At 36.1% G+C, this 25,033-nt stretch overlaps 3 protein-coding genes across 3 annotated transcripts; 1 reads left to right on the top strand and 2 right to left on the bottom strand.

Moving 5' to 3' along the window:
- LOC105170741 (cell division cycle protein 48 homolog) lies at nucleotides 1,097–6,588 on the bottom strand. Its single transcript, XM_011091643.2, has 9 exons — nucleotides 6,430–6,588; nucleotides 6,124–6,289; nucleotides 5,002–5,230; nucleotides 4,132–4,898; nucleotides 3,820–4,041; nucleotides 3,646–3,717; nucleotides 3,257–3,538; nucleotides 2,662–3,021; nucleotides 1,097–1,618 (listed from the first exon to the last, which is right to left on the bottom strand). Exons 1-9 carry the CDS (start codon nucleotides 6,456–6,458, stop codon nucleotides 1,325–1,327), a joined length of 2,421 nt encoding a protein of 806 aa, XP_011089945.1. The 5' UTR covers nucleotides 6,459–6,588; the 3' UTR covers nucleotides 1,097–1,324.
- LOC105170742 (UDP-glycosyltransferase 86A2) lies at nucleotides 9,833–16,795 on the bottom strand. Its single transcript, XM_011091644.1, has 4 exons — nucleotides 16,169–16,795; nucleotides 15,174–15,508; nucleotides 14,854–15,121; nucleotides 9,833–10,175 (listed from the first exon to the last, which is right to left on the bottom strand). The coding sequence occupies exons 1-4, from the start codon at nucleotides 16,704–16,706 to the stop codon at nucleotides 9,853–9,855; spliced, it is 1,464 nt and encodes a 487-aa protein (XP_011089946.1). The 5' UTR covers nucleotides 16,707–16,795; the 3' UTR covers nucleotides 9,833–9,852.
- Nucleotides 22,819–23,544, top strand: LOC105170743 (auxin-responsive protein SAUR50-like). Its single transcript, XM_011091645.2, has one exon. It carries the CDS (start codon nucleotides 22,833–22,835, stop codon nucleotides 23,379–23,381), a length of 549 nt encoding a protein of 182 aa, XP_011089947.2. The 5' UTR covers nucleotides 22,819–22,832; the 3' UTR covers nucleotides 23,382–23,544.

Genomic DNA, 25,033 nt, shown 5'->3' on the forward strand with positions numbered 1-25,033 from the left:
ATATTGACAAGAAAATAAAAAAATTAGCCTAACATGTTAATGGAAGAACACACAAAAGATAAGTGGAATTATATTAGCAAATAGGTAATGTATTAAAACTAAAAAGAATTCAAAAGATAGAATGATGGATAGAATAATCGATGTCCCATGGAGCTGGAAATGTAATAAATCCATGTAATTAAGAGTATTTTAGCTCAAAAAGAAGGTATAACCATCATCAAAATATGATAAATTGTGCACTTATCAAATACCCCCACACTTAACCTTTTGTTAGTCCTCGAGCAAAATCAAAATCAGCTACGTATTCAAAGCCCTCTCTATAATTGAACATACTCAAGGCAAGTTGTAACCGTGTGCACAGCAAATAACTCATTTAATAAGATTTTACGCAGTGACCATCATTAAAATCAAACATACAAGACTAGTGGACTCTTCCTCACTGCTTTCCATTCTATCAAGTGTATATGATTTGAGTGTTTTTCTTAATACTTGCTATAACAATGTTTCACCATAAGCTTGCTTATACACCACATCTCCATTACTTTGAAATATGCACAAACATGGATCAAAGGACTTTTTGATTTGCTTATAATGGGGCTTCAATTTGGGGGGTTGAAATTTAAGTATAATGAGGTTAAGCTCCATGAAAATCAATCAGAACACCAAGAAATCGAGTGAACAATGAATCAAATCTCTCAAAAGCTACTCATTTAGTCATTCCATTCCCCAAATTCCTTTGACAACTTCTCGAGCTATGCCTTTTTATTTCTTTTGGAGAGATTTTACTCTTTTCTTTCCTTTTTTCTTCCTCTTTTTTTTTTTTGGATGGCAAGAAAATATTTTCTTTTTTTTTTTATTTTCTTTCTATCCTCTTTTTACAATAAGTATACAACAAGGTAACACTGTTAGCTCTCATACAGTGTAAAGTCACAATATTGAAACCCCACTCTCATTTCGCGACATAAGCTTTAGAGCAGAAAAATGATAATGTTTAAACCCTCACCTTGTTTTGAGAATCATTCTTTGGAATATACACTCATTTTCGTTAATGTTCTAATGACTCTTAAGAAGGGTCAAAATCAAGAAGTTACTCGGATGAATGCTAGAATAAGATAATATTTCAGGCAATATCCCAGTGTTAAATCCATAAAAGAACGAGAATATATAAGCAGAGGCAAAATTAAACTTCAAGTTACTCCGGCCCCACACGTCCTGAAAAGTATGAATAGTTTTTTAAGCAGTGATCACCCATTCTGATGAATAGCAGTGCATAATTAATTGAAACCGGGAGTTGCTGCAAAGTAAATCCTGGAGTCCTGGGACACTAACTATACAAATCATCTTCGTCAGCTCCACCTGCCGAGGATGCAAATGGGTCAGACCCAGTTGTCGTCCCAGCTGCAGATTCAGCAAACCGGAATTCAGATCCGAACCCACGAGACTGCTGCAAGGTCTGGGCGAAAGCCTGGTACTTGCGTATATCAGCATCACTCACACTTCTACGAGCATATTTCATGGACTCCTCAAAATGAGCAGGCTTGATTTCCGAGAGTTCATCATCAACATCCTCGTCCATGGAGTCAGGATTTTCCCTTCTTCTCCTTTCCCTTTCTATGTCCTGAAACAAGCACCATTTGTCAGAAATGTCGAAAGCTCATCCCTCAACCTCATAGATGCAAATGCCATAGATGATGGCATAATAGAAGGAGATATGTTCATCGGCCTCAGAGGTATTACACTACATCTTAATAACCCCAAAGCAACATCCAAGAAGCCTATTTTGCACAAGAGCCAACCCTACTCTTTTCAGCTGTCATATAGAGAGAACAAAGGAGGGCATGACGAAATCTTAAAGACAGCTAAAGTTACCAATAGATCAGTTAAGCATATATTGGAATAACATGGCGTACCAGCTAGATACTACATTTTACATAAAAAATAAGCCAATTAAGGAGCCTCTTTGGGAGCTTGTTCAAGCTGTGTCTGTTCCCCATATATTAAATAAACTGCAAGAAATAGGCTAAACGGTTTTTTCCAACAAAATACATCTTGTTAAAGCAAAATTCAACAGTACCAAACATGAAAGCACAGAAAAAATTTGTTTGCTAGTTTCCACTCAAAAATAAGTTCTTCAGAGAGCAGGGAAACCAAAAAAGTCCTGTGGCAAATTGACGTACATGTCACAAGTGTAAAAACTCCTTGACTGGCTTACTCAAATCACTCAAACCAAGTTCTAGGCCAGCAAATTTTAAAATAACCATCACAGAAGATGTCTGATCCTGGAATGAAAATCAATTCTCAAAAAAAAATAACACTAGGTAACCTGAAAATAGAGATTTTAATCAAGTTGATGATCACACGATTAACTTCAGCAAACCAACCCAAGAATAAGTCATGCAAGGGATTTTAACCAAGTTTGAAGGAACAGAAAAGGATAACCAATGTTATGTATGTGCAGGTCACTGTTTAAGAAGAAAAAAACTCGATATCCATTCTTCATCAAACAGTCAGATCCTTTGTCAATCTTGATAACTCCACTATGTTAGTGTTTAGTAAATATTCCGGCAATCTGACTGTGTTGTTCTTAGACACATTAATAAGATATGAATATCCACAGAAGTATGGAGGAAAAGTAATCAAAGAAAGTGGATGAAAGCATACTTTTTCAATATTCTCTCTTATGGCATATTTGCACGCACGTTGACATATTTCTGTGATATCTGCGCCACTAAACCCTTGAGTATACTTGGCAAGAGCTCGCAGGTCAACATCTTTGGAAAGTGGTGATTTTCGGAGGCAGGCTTTGAAGATCTGATGACGAGAATCCTCATCTGGCAGGGGAATATATATTAACTGATCAAGACGACCTGGACGAAGAAGTGCAGGATCAATTATGTCAGGCCTGTTAGTAGCCCCAATTATGAAAACAGTCTTTTTCGCATTCATGCCATCCATTTCAGTCAGAAGTTGGTTGAGAACTCGGTCAGCAGCACCACCAGCATCTCCAACACTGCTACCTCTCTGTACCAAATACCAAGATTCGTTACCTCTAAGCACTTATTGTTTTTGAGCAAAATATATACACTAATGCAGCTCCCCTTTCTGGTAATTCTTTCTTCTATTACCTTATTTCAGTGCATTATCAAGGTACTTGGCTTTTGGTCGATTGATTCCCTTTTTACTTGTATTAGTATGTGATTAATTCATCACAAAGACAAGTACATGTATGCTAATTAACAACGGGAAAGGGAATAACCTGAGTAGCAATAGAGTCAAGCTCATCAAAGAAGAGAACACATGGAGCAGATTGTCTAGCCTTGTCAAATATTTCACGGACATTAGCTTCACTCTCTCCAAACCACATCGTGAGCAGTTCAGGTCCTTTTACACTGATGAAATTGGCTTGACATTCATTTGCAATTGCCTTGGCTAGTAAAGTTTTACCACATCCAGGAGGACCATAGAAGAGAACACCCTTCGAAGGTGACATACCAAATTTTTCAAACTTCTCTGGATGTTCCACAGGATATTGAACCGTCTACAAGATAATAAAGAGGTTAGCAGTAATCAACTTCAACAGTGTAGTACCCTAAGTATAGAGCTTTGAAATTCATAATTCATATCTGACTTGATAAATATTATTACCTCCTGAAGCTCCCTCTTGACATTTTCAAGCCCTCCAATATCTTCCCAACTAACATTAGGCACTTCAACAACCTGTTCAACAAATCAGAAGACATAAACGAAAATGAAATATGATAGTAAAATGAATAAATAATGATGATTCGTGGATGCTATTATCGTCCAGCCTTCACTTACTGTCTCACGCAAAGCAGAAGGATTGCTTGTCCCAAGAGCAGTGTGGAAGTGCTCATTTGTAACAGCCATGGAATTCAGTATCTCAGCATCAATTGAATCATCTTCCAAATCAATGACATCCATTTTCTCTCTGATGCACTGGAGCGCAGCTTCAGTGCAGAGAGCTGCAAGATCTGCACCAACATAGCCATGGGTATCTTTTGCTATTCTTTCTAAATCAACCTGCAAAATCATAAAACTCTCATCAGCGTGAGTTAATCAAGTTCAGAGCAGAATTGTGTGTAAATTCTAGGTAGGCGCTGTAGGCCTTACATCATCAGAAAGCTTCATGTTCTTGGTATGAATCCTGAGAACTTCAAGGCGTCCAACTTCATCAGGAACACCAATGTCTATTTCCCTGTCAAACCTACCAAACCTTCTAAGAGCTGGGTCAATGCTGTTTGGCCTGTTAGTTGCCCCCATAACAATAACATGGGCACGAGATTTCAACCCATCCATGAGAGTCAAGAGTTGAGAAACAATCCTCCTCTCGACTTCTCCATGTGTCTTCTCTCGCTTAGGTGCTATTGAGTCAATTTCATCAATAAAAATAATAGAAGGAGCGTTCTTCTCAGCTTCCTCAAATGCCTTCCTCAGATTGCTCTCACTCTCTCCCGCCAATTTGGACATAATTTCTGGCCCATTAATCAAAAAGAAGAAAGCACCAGTTTCGTTGGCAACAGCTCGAGCAATTAAAGTCTTTCCAGAACCTGGGGGCCCATAAAGTAAAATTCCTTTGGGAGGTTTTACACCAATAGATTTGAAAAGCTGTGGATGCCTCAGTGGCAATTCCACCAATTCACGGATTTGTGCCATTTGCTTCCTAACACCACCAACATCATCATAGCCAACCTCATCCAGCCTATCCTCATCTTCTCTCCTCACAGGTTCCCCTTCACAGAAGATCTCAGTATCAGGGGCCACAACACAATACTCCCCTGGGTCAGTCTCAACGACTTTAAATTCCACACTTCTCATACCCCCTCTGACAAGAAAATGATCTCCTTTCCTCACAGGGCGATATGCCTCCAGAAAGTAAGCTGCACAAATGATATTAAAAGTTAACAAGTCTTGCATTCATTTGGTTTCAACCAATATTAATCAGGAAAGAAATAACAACATTAACAAGATTTAAGGGCTTACGTTTGAGATATGCATCAAAAAGATCCCCAGTGAGACCTTCTATTGTATCATCAAAGGGCAGAATGTGTACACGCTTTCCATATTTAACATCTGGGCACTGATGCACAGATACAACATCACCCAGCCGAACCTTCAAATTTGACCTGACAACCTTATTCATCCTAATCTTTGGCTCTTCACATGTCTCATCAGCAAGGGCAATGCAGACTGTATCCTTTCTTTTCTTACCCTGGAAGCCACCACAAGCAGGATGCTAATGATTTTAGTTCATAAAAAAGAAATGAATTGCATCCATAAAGGTCATTGCAAGCATATAGAATCTGTATATATCAAATAGAGAAAACTCAATAAAGAAAGAATCAGAACACAGATAACAAATTGTCAGGTAGCTTCTCCTGTTGATATGTCATAAGGACCATAACATCAACACCAACTGATCTTAAAACATTGGTATAACTATGACCATAACATCAACTCCGAAATTGGCCTTAAAACATATGTATAACAGGCAATGTACACAAATAGCAACAAATATAACTTCAAATGCAGCTATCTTAAACACATCCTTGGGGGATAACCATTGTTAAAACACTATGTTAAACACCATAAGAATTCTTGCTTTGGGCCAGTAAAACACCATGGGGGGAGACTTGGCATTTGTGCTCATAAATGGTGAATTCAATTCTGAGCAGAAACATACCACCAAACAAATCAAGGATAAGGTCAAGAGCAGATCAATGACCCCAAGCACAACACAAAAAGTTCTCAATTTAACCATTGTATTTATCATTCTCATTTAACCCAACTTAATCAAACCTAAGATACAAATTTTCATTTGTGACTTGACTCAAAACTCCATTTTGCACGCAGTATTTCACTCGGATCAAAAGACATACCCTGACTAAACAAATTAGTAAAAAATTCCCTCCAAATCCTCTTATAATTCACATTCAGATTTGTAACCAAAATAAGCAAATTCAGCAACGATTCTTCCACTAATGTATTCCTTTATGCAATTTCCCCAACCAAATATATCTAAAACATTATTACCATAAAACAAGAAAAACCCTTTCTAACACTAAAAACTAAAAACAAGAACCGCCGAAACAAAAAACTTAGAACCTTAATCAAGATAGTGTCTCCACGGAAAAGCTGAAGCTTTTCCATGGTAGCGGGGTGGAGTGAAACAACGGAGTTATCGTCGTTGACCGCCTCATCAACAATTAACCGATTCGCAGCCTTTTTGCGCTCCAAAATCGCGGTCGAGAAGTCCTTCTTCCCACTTTTCCTGTCCAAAAGCAGCAAATATCATCAGATTCCCCGCGGCGATTACTCCAACCACAAAAATCAAAAAGGAAAAAACAAAATAAAGCGATCTGAGAATGGAGGCTGGTTGAGTGAGGAACCGATGAGTTAGGGTATACTTACGAGTCCGATGATTCAGCTTGATGACTCATATCTCCAGCGATCTGAGAACAGAGGAATCGAGAATTCAGAGATGCGGTTTCGTTTGGGAGAAGAAAGGGAACAGTAATGAGCTGAAGATATAAAGATATTTTTTGGTGATTTATTTATATCCCTGCACCGCACTGTATTATTAAAGTTGCGGGGCGTAGCGGGTCACTTTAGCGTCTATTCATTAAATTAATTAATTAATTAATTCATTAATTTTAGGTAAAATTAAAAACTAACACGTTTACTTTTTGTTCTTTGGTTCTGTTTCCTCTTAATTGTAATTCATTTGTATTTGTTGTAACTAATTAATACTGTTTAGTGATATAATTACTATGTTTATATTCTGCACACTTATTAAATATACATCTCAAAAATGAATATATATTTCATATACAGATGAATTGACAATAATGCGTCTGTACCTCATTAATATTCGTACATGTGTTTAGACTTCGAGCCCCTCCTATCCGATTATTCAATTTTATATATTTTTTAATTTAATTTATTTGATTTATTGAATTGTACGGAAGATTTAATTAAGTCTCATTTATATGTATATTAAGTTTTATTTAAATTTTAAGTTATTCAAATGCAAAATAACAAAGAAAAATCGTAAGAATGATTTTTATGACTCATCTTCTCCGTTGTTATTAGTATTCTATGATAATATATTTTTCTTTTATAACTAGTTACCGTTGCACGCAGTTTTCGTGAGTATATAAAAAAAATTTGATGTGAGATGATATGAAAAAAGATTTTGCAATTAATAAATCATAACTATAAATTATAATAAATATGAGAAGTAAGTGGAAAAAAGTATGGAGTAGTGGGTAGTTAAGAGGAAAAAAATATTGAAATTACTAATTTGATCCAAAAGTTTTAAAAAAATAAAATAAAATAAAGGGTAAATATGGGTTTTAAATACGCCAAAATCGTATAAATGTATGAATGAGATTTGAGCAGGTGTTTGGCCTATTTTTGTTATTTCTTTCCTAACTTTTTCCCCCCGAAATTGTATGTACTAAGTTAAGGCAATATTCCCTAGTAATCTCGATTTGTGGTGTCCAAGTAAACTTGGAGCTGAAAACACAATTGGAGCGGAATGCACGTGACCGGCGTAGATAAGATTTCACGCTTAATTCAACGATAACAAGGGTGAAATAATATTATTAATTATTAATTATATTTTTTTATTTATTAATATTTTAAAATTTATTAAATTAATTTTAAGTGTGAATAGTTAATTTAATCGATATATTTATATACATATTTGATAATCAAATCAATGACTGATAAGTATCAAAATTGAAGTGTTTCGATTAATCAAATCATGCTTTGTATTTAAAGGTTCAAGCTAATCAAAAGGAGTCAGGGGAAGCAACTGCATGTACGCTCTGATCAAATCAAAATAAATAGTTTGATGTTCATCTTTTAAAAAAATATAAATAGTAAAAAGATAATGTTAAATTAATCAATCATGTCTGGCAAAAATTTGATACATTTATGTCTTTAAATTAAATTAAAAAGAGATTATACAAAAGGTGTTTAAGTGCATCACAACTCTACATCTTTTACACTTAGATAAAACGATCCCCAGATCTCATTCAGAACGTTTAAGGCGAAGTTGAATCTTTTATCAAAGTCGGCAACAAATTTTATCATTCAATTACCTCTGAATTAGTGCTATAAATATCCCATATATCTTAAGTAGATTGAAGTCGGAAATTTACATCCAAATGATCAAATCTCAAATCAAGACTATAGCGATTAATTTGAGATTATCGACGTAAGCCCTTGAAACTCAAATTATAAAAATTCAAACCAAGTCAAAGAGAAATTTACAAAAAAGATTTTACGTTTGAATTTATCAAATACATTTTTGAAAAGAAGAATAGGAGAATTAAATAGTTCTCTTGTGAATTGATTTTTCGACAGAATTTGCACTCGCAACAAGGTTGAGATATGAAGAGCAATTTCTTTCTGCGTTTTGTTTTGTACGTCAAAGAGTCAAAATTAAATTCTCAAGTTGAGTAATGACTCTCATTCAAGCAAATTTCGTGTTTCTTGACTGTCAGAAACAACTCTCTCATGGTTGACTTTAGGAACAAAGGTGTAATCGCAGATACATTCGCAATCAATCACCTTCCTTAATTGTTGACAGTATAAATAGCGAATTACCATTCATTGTGTTGCATGAGTGTGTTAGAGGATAATCTGTCCATGATCATTAATCTTCTAAGAGACCAACTTGCTGATTTTACTCGGTTTATTAAATCGTGTGGTTATGAGTACTGGAGTTGTTCATCAACCTTCGCTTTGATGATGTGCAAGCATAGGACGCACATACTTTTACAAGAAAGAGCATGCAATAAATACTGTAGATTACTTCTCTAAGCAGCTACACAATTTTATGCGCGTTTGAGATTGTTTTGGTAATGAGTATCATCTGCTCTTTTACATGCAGGCAGATGTAGTACATCTATGAAGAAGCGAACGCCTATTTGGAACACTAGTCTTTTTGATTGGGCAACATTTCTCCAGTATACCCTTCTTGTTCCTCGTCTCACTCTCACTCTTCACTTATATTTCCTGCTCCGCTTGTTGACGTACTTTGCACTAAATTTCTTCATGTGTCTTCTCGCGAGCCCAGTCCTGCTTTTGAATTGTAACTGCTTCCCTTTGTCAAAAGCCTTTCTAAGTATGTTTACAATGACGACTGCACATGTAATTAAGTTCCATCCGTAACTCTATTTTTCAGATTTCGTTTTGTACTTTCATCAATTTAGTTAATTCAATTGTTGTGGTTCAGCCTGAATATATATGACGCAATCGCTAGTTACTTCTTAAGTCTGAATGAGTTCACTTCAGCCACTTCATTCAGGGCCTTCTGGAGGAGTATATTGGTACTTGGTCTCCGATTGATCACGTAAGAATCCCATCTGGTTACCAGGCTCTTCAAGATGTCTACCATACATCCTCTGAGACCAACTCCAAGCGGAAGTATGTACTGGTTCTTATGGCCATTGGTTGTCGCATTCTTGTATTCATTTTTCCTGCATTTTTGTCTTGTAAAGACCTTACCTTCTCTGTGTTCTTTGTTCTGTTGTTCTCATAATTCAAACCATGATAAATGACTCGAAACTATCTGAAACTCATGTCGTTAACTTGTTCCTGTTTCTATTTGATGCATTTGAGTTGTTCATGGATGATACTGGGCACTCCCAAAGGTTTAGTATACAGAAATTTGAGAAATTACATCCGACAACCATCCTCATGTTTTAATGCATTTGTAGACCTGGAAGTCATGCATGTATATCCCTAACAGAATAAGACATGAACCTATGTACACAAATCAACTAGCTAGCAAATGTAGTAAAACAATTTCTTTGTTCCCTCCTACCTATTTTCTCGGATCCTACCCTCTATTTTTCTAATGAAACGACCAATGTTCATCTCTGACGATCCCTCAGATGCCAAAGCCTTCTCAGACGTACTCTTGACATTCTTGATTGAAACTCTGACCTCATCTCCAATCGTTCCCTCCTTTAATTGGTTAATTTTCTCGGCAACTTCAACGCTGGTGACCCGTACTTTGTCACACAGATTAATCCCAATTTTCCAGTCATCGACCACTAGTTTCCGGTTAGTGAACTGATCAGTGTAGAGAGGAAAACATAACATCGGAACTTGAAACCAAATGCTTTCCAGTACCGAGTTCCTGTTAGGAAATGGATCGGGTTAAGATGGATAACAGGTGGAATATGAAGGCAGTAAAAGACACACGAATTTGTTAACCCAGTTTGGATATAAATCCTACGTCTGGGGGCGATACCAAGCCAGGAGAAAACACTCAAAGAGGAGAAAAATTGAGGAGTACAACACACACACACTTGTATGCAAGTCTTCACCACACGTGAAAAACAACACTCACCCTCGTCTCAACTCTTTCTTTTCTCTCTACTCTATTCTACTCTGCTCTGCAAAACAATGCTAATAAGAGTAGAATATATATAGCCATGACTTATCCTTTTTCCAACTCAACTTGGGATTTCTAAGTTGAATGAGGTTATCCTTCTCCAACTCAACTTTGAATCGGGTTATCCTTCTCCAACTCAACTTGGGAATTCTAAGTTGAATCAGGTTATCCTTTTCTTCTTCAAATCAATCTTCACAACTTAACAATCTCCCACTTGAAGATTGATTAGCTTTTCTCCACTTCTTTCTTGGTACCGCCGGGTTTGTCCACTCTAGTCATCAAGGCCAGTCGAAGCCGTACACAGCTTCAACTTCGCCATCGCAACCGCCTTGGTCAGCATGTCCGCAGGATTCTTTTCTCCTTGGATCTTCTCCAGCTGCAGTGCCTTCTTCTCCAGAAGTTGTCGGATGAAATGGTACTTGATCTCGATGTGCTTTGTCCGCGAATGGAACGCGGGATTCTTTGCCAGATGGATCGCACTCTGACTATCGCTATGAAGAATCACATCTGCCGGAGGTTTCCCTAATTCACCCAACAAGTGTTGCAGCCAAATGAGCTCCTTAGCTGCCTCAGTAACTGCCACGTACTCAGCTTCCGTCGTGGACAGTGTGACAACCTTCTGCAACTTTGAGACCCAGGATACGGCTGTACCGCCATATGTGAACACGTACCCTGTAGTGCTCCTCCTTTTGTCATAGTCACTCCCTGCAAAATCAGCGTCAACAAACCCAAACAAGGTAAGCTTGCCCTTACCAAACACCAATGCTCGGTCCTTAGTACCCCTCAGGTACCTAAGAATCCATTTCACAGCTTCCCAGTGCATCACTCCTGGATTGCTCATAAAACGGCTAACTACTCCCACTGCATGTGCTATATCCGGTCGAGTACAGATCATAGCATACATCAGGCTCCCAATTGCTGAGGCATACGGTGTGACTCTCATCTTTGCACGTTCGGAGTCAGTCTGGGGCGAATCACTGTTGGATAGTTTGAACTGATTTCCCAATGGCGTTCCAACCGGTTTTGCATTTTCCATCTTGAATCTGCATAATACCTTCTCAATATAATCAGATTGAGATAACCATAATTTACCAATACCTTTGTCCCTTGTGATTTTCATGCCCAATATCTGTCTTGCTTCGCCAAGATCTTTCATGTCAAACTTCCTCGATAACTGATCCTTGAGCCTATTGATCTCCTTGACATTTGATCCTGCTATCAACATGTCATCAACATACAGGAGTAGAATGATAAAAAACTCATCGAACCTCTTCACGTAGCAGCAATGATCAGCATTGCATCTAGAGAAACCTATCTCTAGCATGAAGTTGTCAAACTTCCTGTACCACTGCCGCGGAGCCTGTTTCAATCCATACAGGCTTTTCTTCAGGCGACACACCTGCTGATCATCTCCATTATACCCCTCTGGTTGTACCATGTATATCTCCTCCTCAAGATCCCCGTGTAGGAAGGCTGTCTTTACATCCATCTGTTGTAACTGTTTCTCTTTATCTGAAGCAACAAATTTGTATTTCTGTTACTTCTGCTGTTATGAAGACAAAGGCTAAGGTGTCTTTAATAGCCTTCCTCTTACAACCGTCAACAAAGTTGTTCTTCACTAAAAGAAGCGTGAAATAAGAAAATAACTCAACGTTTATATAAACGCGTTAGCAGAGCAAAACCAGAACTAATAAACTCGCATTTTGAATAACGAAGACACGTTCCTATTTCCATCGATTACGAGTTCCCCCTTCTTCCCTGTTCAAACTGATGAACTTGTTACAGCAACATCAATGATCAATCTACTCCTTTTACACTCCCTCCTCAAGTTGAATTTGTCTGAACGTTGATGAGGTTCAACTTGGAGACTAATAACATAAGTTTTGGACCTAGCAGTATCTTGGTAAAGATGTCTGCTGGTTCATCTTTGGAAGCAATGTGTTTAGTATTAATGAATCCTTCCTTGTATTTGTCACACACCAAATGGAAATCAATTTCTATATGTTTTGTTCTCTCATGGAAGACTGGATTTGTCGTTATATAGAGAGCGGCTTGATTATCACAATAAAATGGAATAGGTGTAGGGACATTGATCCTTAGGTCCTTAAGGAGACTGTGAATCCACAGCAATTCTTCCCGTACAGGTAGGCCTCCATCTGCATACGCCAAAACCCAAAGTCGGAACCATTGAACCGTTCGACTCTTTCCCTCCTCTGTTCATCCTCTCAGCAACGCCATTTTGCTGAGGTGTCCCCGGGATTGTTTTCTGCATTCGGATTCCATGGTCGGCGCAGTAATTCTTGATACCTTCACTGTTGTACTCGCCACCGTTATCCGATCTGAGACATTTCACTTGTAGACCTGTCTCATTTTCCACTAGTGCCCTCCATCTCCTGAATGTATCAAAGGCATCAGATTTTCTTTTTAAGAAATACACCCATACCTTTCTAGTGGAGTCATCGACGAATGTCATGTAGTACGTTGATCCACCAAGAGATGACACTGGTGCTGGCCCCCACAAATCGGTGTGAACAAGCTCCAACTTTTCTTTCCTCGGAGTTCTTCCTGTGGTCAAGAAGCTCACCCGCTTCTGCTTTCCGAACACGCAGTGTTCACAATGACCCACCTCCACCGATTTTAACTCGGGCAACCGTCCTTTCGACTTCAGCACGTTCATTCCTTTCTCGCTCATGTGGCCCAAGCGATTGTGCCACAGGTTAGCCTGCGATACAGTTCCTGCAAAGGGGATGTTTGAACTGGATCCTCCCGCCATGTAGAGCGTTCCCGACTTTAGTCCTCGAGCCAAAGTCATTGCTCCCCGACTGATCTTCCACTTCGCGTCTCCAAACGTCGTGTGGAATCCATCACTATCCAGCTGTCCGACTGAGATCAAGTTCCTTTTCAGTCCTGGTATGTGTCTCACATCATGTAGGGTCCAGCATGACCCATTCGTTGATTTGATCCGCACATCTCCCTTTCCTACAATCTTGAGGGGTTTGTTATCTGCAAGATAAACTAAGCCAAAATCACCTGAGGTGTATGGCTCCATGATGTCTTTGTTGCTGCATGAGTGGAATGAGGCCCCTGAATCCACAACCCAATCATCGGAAGAACTGCTCACACTCAACAAGAGTGCATCCGTGATCTCCTCCGTCGCGGCATTCGCTGTTCGGCCCTCCTTTTCCTTCTTTGGCGCCCGACATTCGCTTTTCATGTGTCCGGGCTTCTCGCAGTTCCAGCACACCATCTCCTTCTTGCCCTTGTTCTTCCCCCTGGACCTTGACCTTGACCTTCCACGGTATTTACCCCGTGTGTCAGGTCTCCCTCTGGACTCTGTATGTAGCGCAGAGCCAGATGATCCACCCGTTTGCTTTCTACGGGTTTCCTCGTTCAACATCATGTCTCTGATGTTGTCGAACTTCATCTTCTCCTTCCCAGACGAAGTGCTCACTGAAGTAACAACCACATCCCAACTGTCAGGTAAAGATGAAAGCAAAATTAACGCTTTTACCTCATCGTCAAACACGATATCCACAGACGCCAGCTGTGTCGTGAGTTGGTTGAAGTCATTGAGGTGATCGGCCACCGACTTCCTCTCCTCCATCTGCAACCTGAATAGTTTTTTCATCAGCATAACCTTGTTCATTGCTGAGGGTTTCTCGTACATATCGGCAAGAGTCTGTAGAACTTCCTTCGTGCTCTTTGCTCCCTTCACATGATAGGCGACATTCCGAGAGAGCGACAGGATTATTGCGCTCATCGCCTTTCGATCGAGCACCTTCCATTCTTCATCACTCGTCTTCTCGGACTTCTCTGCAAGTGGTTCGTACAGGTCCTTCCCGTACAGGTAGGCCTCCATCTGCATACGCCAAAACCCAAAGTCGGAACCATTGAACCGTTCGACTGGAAACTTTCCCTCCATCTTAACTCCTTGAACCAGGCTCTTGATACCAGTTGTTAGGAAATGGATCGGGTTAAGATGGATAACAGGTGGAATATGAAGGCAGTAAAAGACACACGAATTTGTTAACCCAGTTTGGATATAAATCCTACGTCTGGGGGCGATACTAAGCCAGGAGAAAACACTCAAAGAGGAGGGAAATTGAGGAGTACAACACACACACACTTGTATGCAAGTCTTCACCACACGTGAAAGACAACACTCACCCTCGTCTCAACTCTTTCTTTTCTCTCTACTCTATTCTACTTTGCTCTATTAAAACAATGCTAATAAGAGTAGTATATATAGCCATGACTTATCCTTTTTCCAACTCAACTTGGGATTTCTAAGTTGAATGAGGTTATCCTTCTCCAACTCAACTTTGAATCGGGTTATCCTTCTCCAACTCAACTTGGGAATTCTAAGTTGAATCAGGTTATCCTTTTCTTCTTCAAATCAATCTTCACAACTTAACAGTTCCAGCCACAGTGCGTCAAGAACCCTCCGACAGCCGGGTGTGCCAACACCTGTGTTTGACAGCACCAAGGTATGATCACACCATGCTCGCCTGTTTCCTCAATGAAACCATCCGGCAAAGGAGTTTGATCGTCGGAGCTTACTATGTCAGGCCTTAAAGCCCAAATGAAGTCAACTTTACTGAGGAGAAGACCCTTAGCTATCTCTATTAGGTCACCCTTAGCAACATGGGCATAACTACCAAAGGACACGTACAGAACCGAGCCATGAGGCTCTATTAGGTCACCCTTAGCAACATGGGCATAACTACCAAAGGACACGTACAGAGCCATGAGCATGAGGCTTGGAGTCGAGCCACCGGCTGCAGTCCGATTCGGCCCACAGGCTAGTCGTGATTGTGGTTCTGGTGAACCCTGTTGAGAAAACAGGGCCCACAGCAAAGAACGGGATCTTCTGTTGCAGGGCTGAGATAGTCTCGTGTTCAAGCTCTTGGACCGTGTTGCAGAGCACAAAATCTGCAGTCTTTGCATCCATGAATGCTTTGTATATAATTTGGTGACACACTGTTGTTGTGTCCGTTTCTTGAAGAAACGAGGTCAAATCCTTTGGTTCAATAGACTCGACTCCTGGAATGTATTTGATTTCATCCTCGCGCGTATCTGATCATAAGATCCGCGAACACAAACTCGGTCAAAAAGAAGCGATCGTAGTAAGAATTTTTAGTTTTGTGAGATAGAACAGATATTCTGATTCATACCAGTGAACAAATTAAGAATTTGAAGGGGTAAAAATTGAGGAAAATTCTTATCGAAACCACGAGCAGTCCAACCAAATTAATCCCAAATTAAGTATTTGATTTATCATTTTTTCAAAACGGTACACCAATCACACGACAAGTGTTACACTTGTTATATAATTGGTTTAGGTTCTGCCAAATCCAATTTAGGTTAGAATTTCCCAAAATTCTGAGGACGTCTGCCTAAATTCATTCAAAACATTTATAAGACATTTTTAAATTTAATATGTTAGATTTTATTCTAAAAATAAGTTTTTGGAGTACTTAAGCAAATAAGATAAGGAAGCTTATAAGATGTTAATAACGATAAATTTATTACTAATATGATTAAAATTCAAGACATTCGTTAAGATTTTAGAAATAAGTTACGAACTTCTTTTTTCTAAAAAAACCTTTCAATGTATTATAATATATCTAACATTTTATAAAATGCTCTAAAAAGCTTAAAATTATGTATTTATACTTGTTGCAGTTACATGTAAATAAAGCTAGCATGAAAAATCAATGGGAGAGTGAAACTGACCAACACAACCAAAATGGCCATTGAGCCTCAAGAGATCCATGTGATAATACAATGTGAAAATCAAGGCAGCCTCTGTCCAAAATGACACATACAGCAGCCCATATTTCTTAGCCAGCTTCCCCGGCCACACAAAGTATGTATCAGCAATCAAACAATTGACAGCAGGTTGTGAGTGTCTGACAATCTTCTCAATGGCCTCCTCCACATGAGCAGAGAAGACATGCAGAAGGGCTGCCATGAACTGGTCGTGGTGGAGCGAGCGGTCGAACCCCACAGGCAGCCCATCGGACACAGTGGCGTAACGGATGTCGAGGCCATGAGATTGGCGGAGTTCGGAGAAGATGTCGCCTTCTCCATCTGCGGCGGAGGAGGTGGAGGTGATTTGGTGGTGTATGGAGTGGGTATTGATGAAGGTGATGGTGAAGCCTCTTGATGCAAGGTTGATGGCTAGGTGGACTGATGGATTTACATGGCCTTGGAGTGGGTAGCTTACTAATATTGCATGAGGCTTTTCTCTTGCATCAACCATTTCCTTCATTCCCCTATTTGGGTGATGGGGGAAGAAAGATGAATGCTAAAATAAAGTAGATGACATAAAATTTAGATGTTCAGAAATTGCGTTAGAACCCAAGGTGTAGATGATTGATGAAATCTTTGTATATGTGGCGCGTCTATATTAAATAAAATGAAAAATACGATACGTTTTCAAATAAAAAATCTAATCTTTATTTATATATGCTATTGTTGCATTTCATTCATTTAATATACATACCATATATATACATAATTATATGAAACACTTGATATAATCGATCATGTAATGTTATTTTGTAATAAATGATTAAAACTGCTTGGTATTTGCCGTTTCCTCAATCAAGGGCTTTTTATAAGATTATTCTTCCAAGAGACATAATTCATTCTCAATATAATTTGATATTGTTAAAAAATAAATATTTTTTTATTGTGGCCACCCCAATTAAGGAAAATTTTTTTTTTAGATAAGAACGATGAACTATTATTAATTGAAATAAATCGATTACAGGGGTTGGAAACCATAACCTCTAAGATGAACCTCAACTTTGTCAACGGAGTTAGATCTCATTGGCTTCCAACTAAGAGAACCCAACTGTATGGGATATTGGTTTTGCCAGAGATTGACCAATCAATGAAGCCAAATTTTCACTGGATCAATCTTTATAAATCGACTATTATCATCTTATATTATACCTATATAATATGACAAGCTCTATACTCTTAAGGTCAAACTCGAAGATATATTTAAGTGAAGAATTGAAAGTCTTACTACTAGCGCACCATGTTGGTGATTAGAACCTTATTTGAATCCAATTGATTAAACATGAGAAATCAAGTTGGAACAATATTTTCGCTCAGTATATGATTACAAACTCGACAGAAATACAATTTAATTAGCTTAAAAAATAATAAAAATATAATAAAAACATAAATTACTCCAAATTCAAATTATCTCGATTAACTTGATTATCGTTCATTTGAACTCAACTTACTAATAATAATAATATCCAAATATATTTTTTAATATTTGATAAAAAAGTTTAAAATAAATTTCAATATTAATATAGTACGTACAAAGATGGATAATACTTGCAGGACAATGTGGAGTTTATCACATAAGAAGCTGATAAGCCCAGGGGAATACGCCAAATCGGGTCGGTTGGCAGACCACGATTTTCTTGTCTACCTACAGACGAAATTGGAATGAAAATGTCGTCATTTGTCGAGTGCGTGTTCCATCCATTTGATAAGTGCTGCAGGTCGTTCACGGGGATAAAATTTGTTAACATTCGAGTCCTCTAATTAATCTATTCGACCCAAAAAAACATATATTTTTAATAACAACCTTAAAAATATTCCTTAACTCTAAGGATAGAATAAAAGAAGAGTCTTTTAATATTTAGTATATAATAAAAGAAGAGTCTTTTTAATATTGACTCGAATTTAAAATGATTGTGACTTTAAAGTTAGTCCAATCAAAATAAGTGGTGAGACTTGAGAAAACGACCAAATATTAATTAAGCTTCTTATAAGGTCTTCAATTAAGACCTTCTAATATTTAAATTAGTTTTGGTGCAAGATCGAGAGGAAAAACAAAAAATATTTTCTCATGTACCCTGGCTCCAAATGGCTATGGAGTATTTTTATAAAGTCAAATATATGTATTTGTACGTATTCACGTATCGAAATATCTGTCTTCTGAGTTATGAATGATGGACGATGATGGTTTCGGGTTATCAGGTTAGGTGTGATCCGACCTAGGGTAAAAATGAGGGGATTTTTGGTCCTATTTAGGCATTTGAAATCCTAAAGGAAGTATTTTTGTCTTTCAATATGCATCTCTTACTAGATTCCCATCTGGTGTCATGGTCTTGCATAACTACTTTTTAATAGGTTTTCTTTTTTGTGGTTAAATACACTTAAACTGTTAAAAAAGAATCGTGGGTTACGAAAACTCTAATATATTACAAGCCAATATAATAACAAATATCGATAAGATAATTACAGATCTGATAGATACAATAAAAGAATAATATCGACAGTAAAACAGGAACAAGAATAAATATATCAGATAATGGCTTAGGAAGCCAAATCCAATGAAAATAGCCCACAACCACCAAGACCGGCAACCACACACCGGTTACTATACCCAAACATGCCACGAAAGCCTGCCCACAAAGGCTCAATTACACAAACCTACAAAAAAAACTTAGATTTTTCATTTAAAATCATATAAAAGAATTCCACTTAAGAACTGATACGAAGAAAGTTGGTCACGCATTGGATCATTAAGGGCTCATTTACTTATTCTTATTGGGCTTGATGTCTCCATTAATCATTGTCAAATTTTTTGTTTTTCATTTTGACCCAAATCAGTAATTAATGTTTGCGTTGACATAAATTTTTTATACTCAAATTTAACCTCTTAATAGTGCATGTTAATTGCCCCTCCTTCCACTGGACCGGGGAATGGGTGGCTAAAGATGATGAATGAAATAAGCTTTGGGAAAAGTCCAAGCTCATTTCCGAATCACTATACAAAAAATGATTTTCGCTGCATTATAAATAATTATAATTTAAAAATCATAGTAAATCAATACTAATTGTGATAAAATAAAATCAATACAAAATTTAAATTTTTACACATTTAATCAATATTTGCCATATTTTTATCTATGGCCAAAACACTTCTAATTGTTATAGCCATAGTTAATGTTTTGGCCTCATTTGCAGAAATAATGATTGATGGCCATTGCATACCTAAGGTTAATTTCGCCACAAATTTTTTCTTTTAACTATAGTAATTAGCAACAACGAAAAATCATATTTCTTTTAGTGCTTGCCTGCGGAAGAAGCTCCATAGTAAATGAATGGCTATGACAAAGAATGAAATAGAACTATAATTTATTGGTGTGGGCGTATTTAACGTATTATGGAGTAGATAGGTAATTTTACATTAATTATCATAAAATTAAACATAATTATACGTAAACTTAATATATCACAATCACAAATCAATACAAACATAAAAAGTTGATGTAAAAATAAGAATAAATATCCATCCAAACCCAATCATCTCCTAGAAAGTAGAGGGATCCTAACACAGTATTTGGATTTATTTTTTTGAGTGTTTTGTAGAAGTAGAGAAAGAAAAACAAAAATAAAATAAGTATGTGTTAGAAATAGTATGTATGTTTGGATTTATTTTTGGAAATAATTTAAAATAAGTATTATATGTTTAATATCGTATTTTAAAAGACAAAATATATTGTTCATTGTCAAATTATGCCTTTTTTTATATACATTTATATATGTGTGTGTGTATGTATTTATACTAAAATATTTAAAAACACCCAAATAAAATATTTATGTATGATGGTAAACACTAAATATATTTTAACTCATCTAAAAAATAAGTTAAAAACGAAATCAAACATAGCGTAAAGGTTTGGGGCAAGTGGGTGGTGGCAAGAACAAGGACGGCACTTACAACAGGCCCCGAATTTGCTTAGTTGAAACAAAGAGATGTTCTAAGGAGGGCATCATTTGCGCTGGTAGAAGTTATGAGTCGAGCCATCTTACTGTGTTGGGAAAACAATAGTTGGAGAGGAAGAAAGGCATTTATAGGACCACATTTTTGGACAATAAAGTGCACGATGTACTCTGTTTACTTTGAGCAAACCCACAACTCTGCACTATTATGCCCAACAAATATTTTCCTTTTTAGTAGCTCCAATTATTTTTATTTTATTTTATTTTAAATTGAGTGTCTGTTGATCTAATATGTATATGCATATATATATATATATAATATTTTTTTAAATATACAAGTATTGTGATTTTATTAGGAGTTTAGTGAAGTTGTTCCTATAAAAAAAAAAGTTGAAATAGGTATAAAAAAATCGCATAAACTGAAAAAAGCACCTTAATATTTTGAAAAGTAGCATTTGACTCTTCTTAGTGGTGTTGTGTATTTCAACGAATAATTTGCAACTGATTTTCATGTTTTCCACTTAGTTTTGTTTTCTTTACAAACCCAAAGAAGGAAGTGCGTCAGTTAGAGAGAAAAACAAAATTAAATAGTAGCTGAATCTTTTGAATTCTTATAGTCAGTAAATGAGGATAAAATAGACAATATTCAAACCAAAACATAAAAATTAGATACAAATTACATGAGTTTAGATTGCAACAAGGCGAAGGGAGGATTAGATGCTTCTTTTTTAAAAAAAGTTAAGGTTTCTTTTAATTATTTTTGCTTTTAGTTTAGAGAGATCTTGTACAGTTATATAAATTGAAAAGTAGGATGAAATATCAATTTAAAGTAAAGAATTCATATTATCAACAAAGAAGACTCTGCGTTATATTTACATAGAAAGAAAAACTTGAACGAAAAATATATTTTTAAATTCATTCCAAAACACATATTTGGTATAAATTGACATTTTTCCGTAAGTATGGGTTCAAAATTAAAAAAATATAATATCAAAATACATTTTTAAAAACTTATATATTTTTCACACACCTACAAAGATCTTCTATTTGTATAATATGGGTTGGGGCTTGGGGGGGCAGCATAGACGGACAGGAAGCTTCTAGTTGTGTGGCACCTGTCGGCAAGTTCTGCTAATTATATTTGGTGAGAAATGACCACTCAGTCATCTGCAGAAAAACAGTGATTTCAAGTACCCAACTGACAAATGGTGATAAGTAACTCCAAGCTTTTCAATATACTGCTTCTAGAAAATTCTCTACACATACATACACACACACATTGTCCATCAATTTGAGGTTGATATTGTGGTACTAAACCTTTACTTTGACATTCTGATTTAGTTTCAATCAAACTGATTCTTTTTCTTTTTTTTTTTTAAAGTTTAATTAAAGAAAAATGGATACTTCTCATTTATATCTCTACAATATTTAAATTAACAGGACAAGACAAAGGAGGATAATTTGAGTGATAATTAATATTGTCATGCATGAAAATATACTTGACATCTTAGAGATATGTGTTGAGAACAAACAGCTGAATTATATAATCCGATGTGATTTGTTGATTCAAGAATGATCAGACAATTGTTAAGGTTATGATAATAGTGACCTTAACCCGAACCAAGTATATATATATATATGTGTGTGTATATATATATATGTATGAATCACTAGAGTGTTTGATTGTCTTTTTCATATTTAAAGGTATTTTAGTCATTTATTTAGTCTTGCCTATAGTCCCCATATTGCATGTATAAATATACATCATCAATACTTAATACATATATATGCTATGAACAATATTTTGGTTGCTTAATGCTACCACACAGGTATAGGAGAACTTTGTTTAGATCGATTTTGGTCAAATTAAATTAATTACATGACAAGGATAATATTTTTATTTTAAAATTGATGTACAATTTAAAAATAATGATCAATTATGTGGCAATTCTAATTACATATATATCTTGCGTATAGTCTTCATTTATTTATTTTCTTCTTAATGCAAAAGTTAATAATTTCATGCTCGACTCTATTGCTTATCTTGTAATTAATTGACTTATATTTTTCAATAATTATTTTAATTAAAATTGAAATAGAAAATTTAAACAGTATAATTACACTACCTTACACAGAACCCTAGTTTATTTTCTTTGCAATGCAACAAAAAATAATTTCACATTCTTCACTAATATTTATTTTGTGATTGATTGTGTCTCTCGAACGAGCGACATTTTTCGTTGGTTGGCAACTTTAAAATCAAATCTTAATTAAGAAAAGTGACTTGACAATAATCACTTTGGTTACAATTGTCCAATTGCCAAACAAAAGTGAGTGGAAATTAATTCGGACATACATGCATACATGATAATTAATTGTGATCAATTCTTGACCACAATATTTGATGGCAAGGACCTCAAACTCATTCAATTATTTGATGAACAACTGATGAACTAAAAAGTCTAGATGTTTGATGAAATGCCTCAATGGAAATGACAAGTTAACAATGACGTTTCGTGGGTGCGTCAAGCTTCCCTCACATGCATTGGTCTCCATGCTGCAACCCCCTCCTCGACCTTTCTCTCTACGGCTGTCTTATCCTTCTGACACACACACACCCCGTACGCTGTATAAATACATGTACAGATCAAACATAGAATTCACTGTCAAACAAAAGCATCTTGTGTTGCTTACAAGAAACACGCACACACAAGGGCCCTTTTTGACTAAGTCCCGTTTCCTACACAAATTAAGGAGCATGTCCAAGACTAGAACAAGAGGCAAAATTGGTGGCATTTTAAAGCTCAAGATAGTGTTGGAAAGGCTGCAGAAGAGTCTAATTCTAGGGAAGAAATTTTCTTGCGACGACGAGATGGAAGAGATTCCGGTGCCGGAAGACGTAAAGGAAGGGCATTTTGCTGTGATCGCGGAGGACGACGATGAACTCAAGAGATTCATCGTGCCGTTGAGTTGCCTCACGCACCCGTCATTCTTGAGGCTATTGGAGCAAGCTGCTGAGGAGTATGGCTTTGACCATGAGGGCGCCTTGACGGTCCCCTGCCGGCCGAGCGAGCTCGAGCGGATTCTGGCGGAGCGGTGGGCAGAGGAAAGGGGGTCTAGGGTTGCCGCCGGTGGTGGTGTTCATAAGTGGGGTTCATGCAATAAAACTACGTTGAAGAGCTACTAAATACTAATGTGTTGTCTACATATTAGGCTGGTAAATGTTAACGACTTAGGTACTATCCCAAAATAAAATTATGAGTCGTTAAATTATACATGAGGATGTAATTATTTTGTTTGTTGAATTATGTTATATTAGTTGAGGCTCATAAATTAATTGTTGGATCGAACTTGATGGATAATATTTCAAGTCAATTCATCTTGTTTTATAAGATGTTACAAATTATTTGATGTATTTTTTTTTTACAAAATAAGTGTTTATAAACTTTGCAAGCATAAAAAATTAGGAACTTATAAGCTAGTCTAAAAAAAAAGAGTAAGGAGTTAATAATTTATTTTTAATCAAAATTTTAACAATTTTTTTAAATTAACATAAAATTGTCATTCGAACATCTTATAATCTACATCATATTATTTTATACGAACATTCTAAACATTTATTTTTAAAATAAGATTTTACATCTAATAAGATTTATGAATTTATAAAATCTTTTGAATAAATTTGACCAAACACTCTTTTTTATGTTAGTTTCATCTAACCAAAATGATACGTAAAATTAAGAAAAAGTACATTTTAAATTATTTATCCAAATTAAGACAAATATATTTTCTTTCATCTCCCCCTAAACTAATTGTGTTAAACATTGTTTCAGGCCGATGATGGTGACTTCTCCTAGACGCGGATGTTCTGCAGGCACGAGACACAGCAGCACGGTGGTATTGTACGATTTTGATGTCCTTAAAACAAAAATCACGACAAATGATAAGTAAACTGGTGAATATTTAATTTTTTATATTAATTTTGTTTGATTGTGTAAGATTGTATTGATTAATATTACTTATACTCAGTTTCGCTTTTCTTTTTTGTAGGTTATGTTCTTTTATTGTTTGATTTTTCAAAAATAATGGTGTTATTTGGTATTATTTCTATGAACTAATTGAATGAAAGCCGATTACATTGACTTTATATTTATTTACAAAATATTGATTAGATATTTTAATAAAAAAAATTAGTTTGAATTAAATTTAATAAAATTAAGATGATTACATAACAAATGTATTATATTAATTATGTATTTGATGTAGGTTTGAAAATAATAATAATTTATAATATAATTAATTGAGTCAGACCAATTTTAATTTGGACAAAATCATCAAAAGCGTGTAACAATTACAACAAAGGCGAAGAACCATGTCAACTGGTCCAAGACTTTAATATTTTTGAGTTTTGGGTGCTCGGGTAGGGTTAGAATCTGCCCTATTACCCCCAGGTCCAATTACGCTTTAAGATGGATTGGGCTGGGTTAACCCGACTTGGCTTTTGGTGGATGGATGGATCCATACCATGTTTTTTTCTCATCCTAATTAATCTAAAATATATAGTTAATTATACTCTTATCTCTGAAAATGCTAAATTATATTTTCTACCAAATAAATTTTAAAAATATATTTATATACTTAAAAAAAAATTCGATTTTATCTGATCCTCTTTCGTTAGGGTTTAGACAAAAAATGCTGATATAAATCAAAATAATTGCATAAATATTCAATTTTGCTTCTTATTTAATATTCTCATATATAGTTTTGTACTTATAAAAGAATAAATGTTATATATATATTGTTATTTAGCCTTAAATCTAATTTCAATCATGAACCCAA

Source organism: Sesamum indicum, linkage group LG9 (assembly GCF_000512975.1).
Source record: "Sesamum indicum cultivar Zhongzhi No. 13 linkage group LG9, S_indicum_v1.0, whole genome shotgun sequence".
Lineage (NCBI taxonomy): Eukaryota > Viridiplantae > Streptophyta > Magnoliopsida > Lamiales > Pedaliaceae > Sesamum > Sesamum indicum.

Bases quoted from the DNA above. Each gene is read 5' to 3' on its own strand.
- LOC105170743 (XM_011091645.2), top strand. From the start codon at position 22,833: ATGTACAGATCAAACATAGAATTCACTGTCAAACAAAAGCATCTTGTG.
- LOC105170741 (XM_011091643.2), bottom strand. From the start codon at position 6,458: ATGAGTCATCAAGCTGAATCATCGGACTC. The intron at 4,042-4,131 runs GTAAGGCCTACA...ATGATTTTGCAG, and splicing joins ACATGAAGCTTTCTGATGAT to GTTGATTTAGAAAGAATAGC. The intron at 1,619-2,661 runs GTATGCTTTCAT...TGCTTGTTTCAG, and splicing joins TAAGAGAGAATATTGAAAAA to GACATAGAAAGGGAAAGGAG.
- LOC105170742 (XM_011091644.1), bottom strand. From the start codon at position 16,706: ATGAAGGAAATGGTTGATGCAAGAGAAAAGCCTCATGCAATATTAGTA. The intron at 15,122-15,173 runs GTACGTGTCCTT...GACCTAATAGAG, and splicing joins AGCCTCATGCTCATGGCTCT to CCTCATGGCTCGGTTCTGTA. The intron at 10,176-14,853 runs GGAACTGTTAAG...CATTTCCTAACA, and splicing joins GTTCTTGACGCACTGTGGCT to GGAACTCGGTACTGGAAAGC.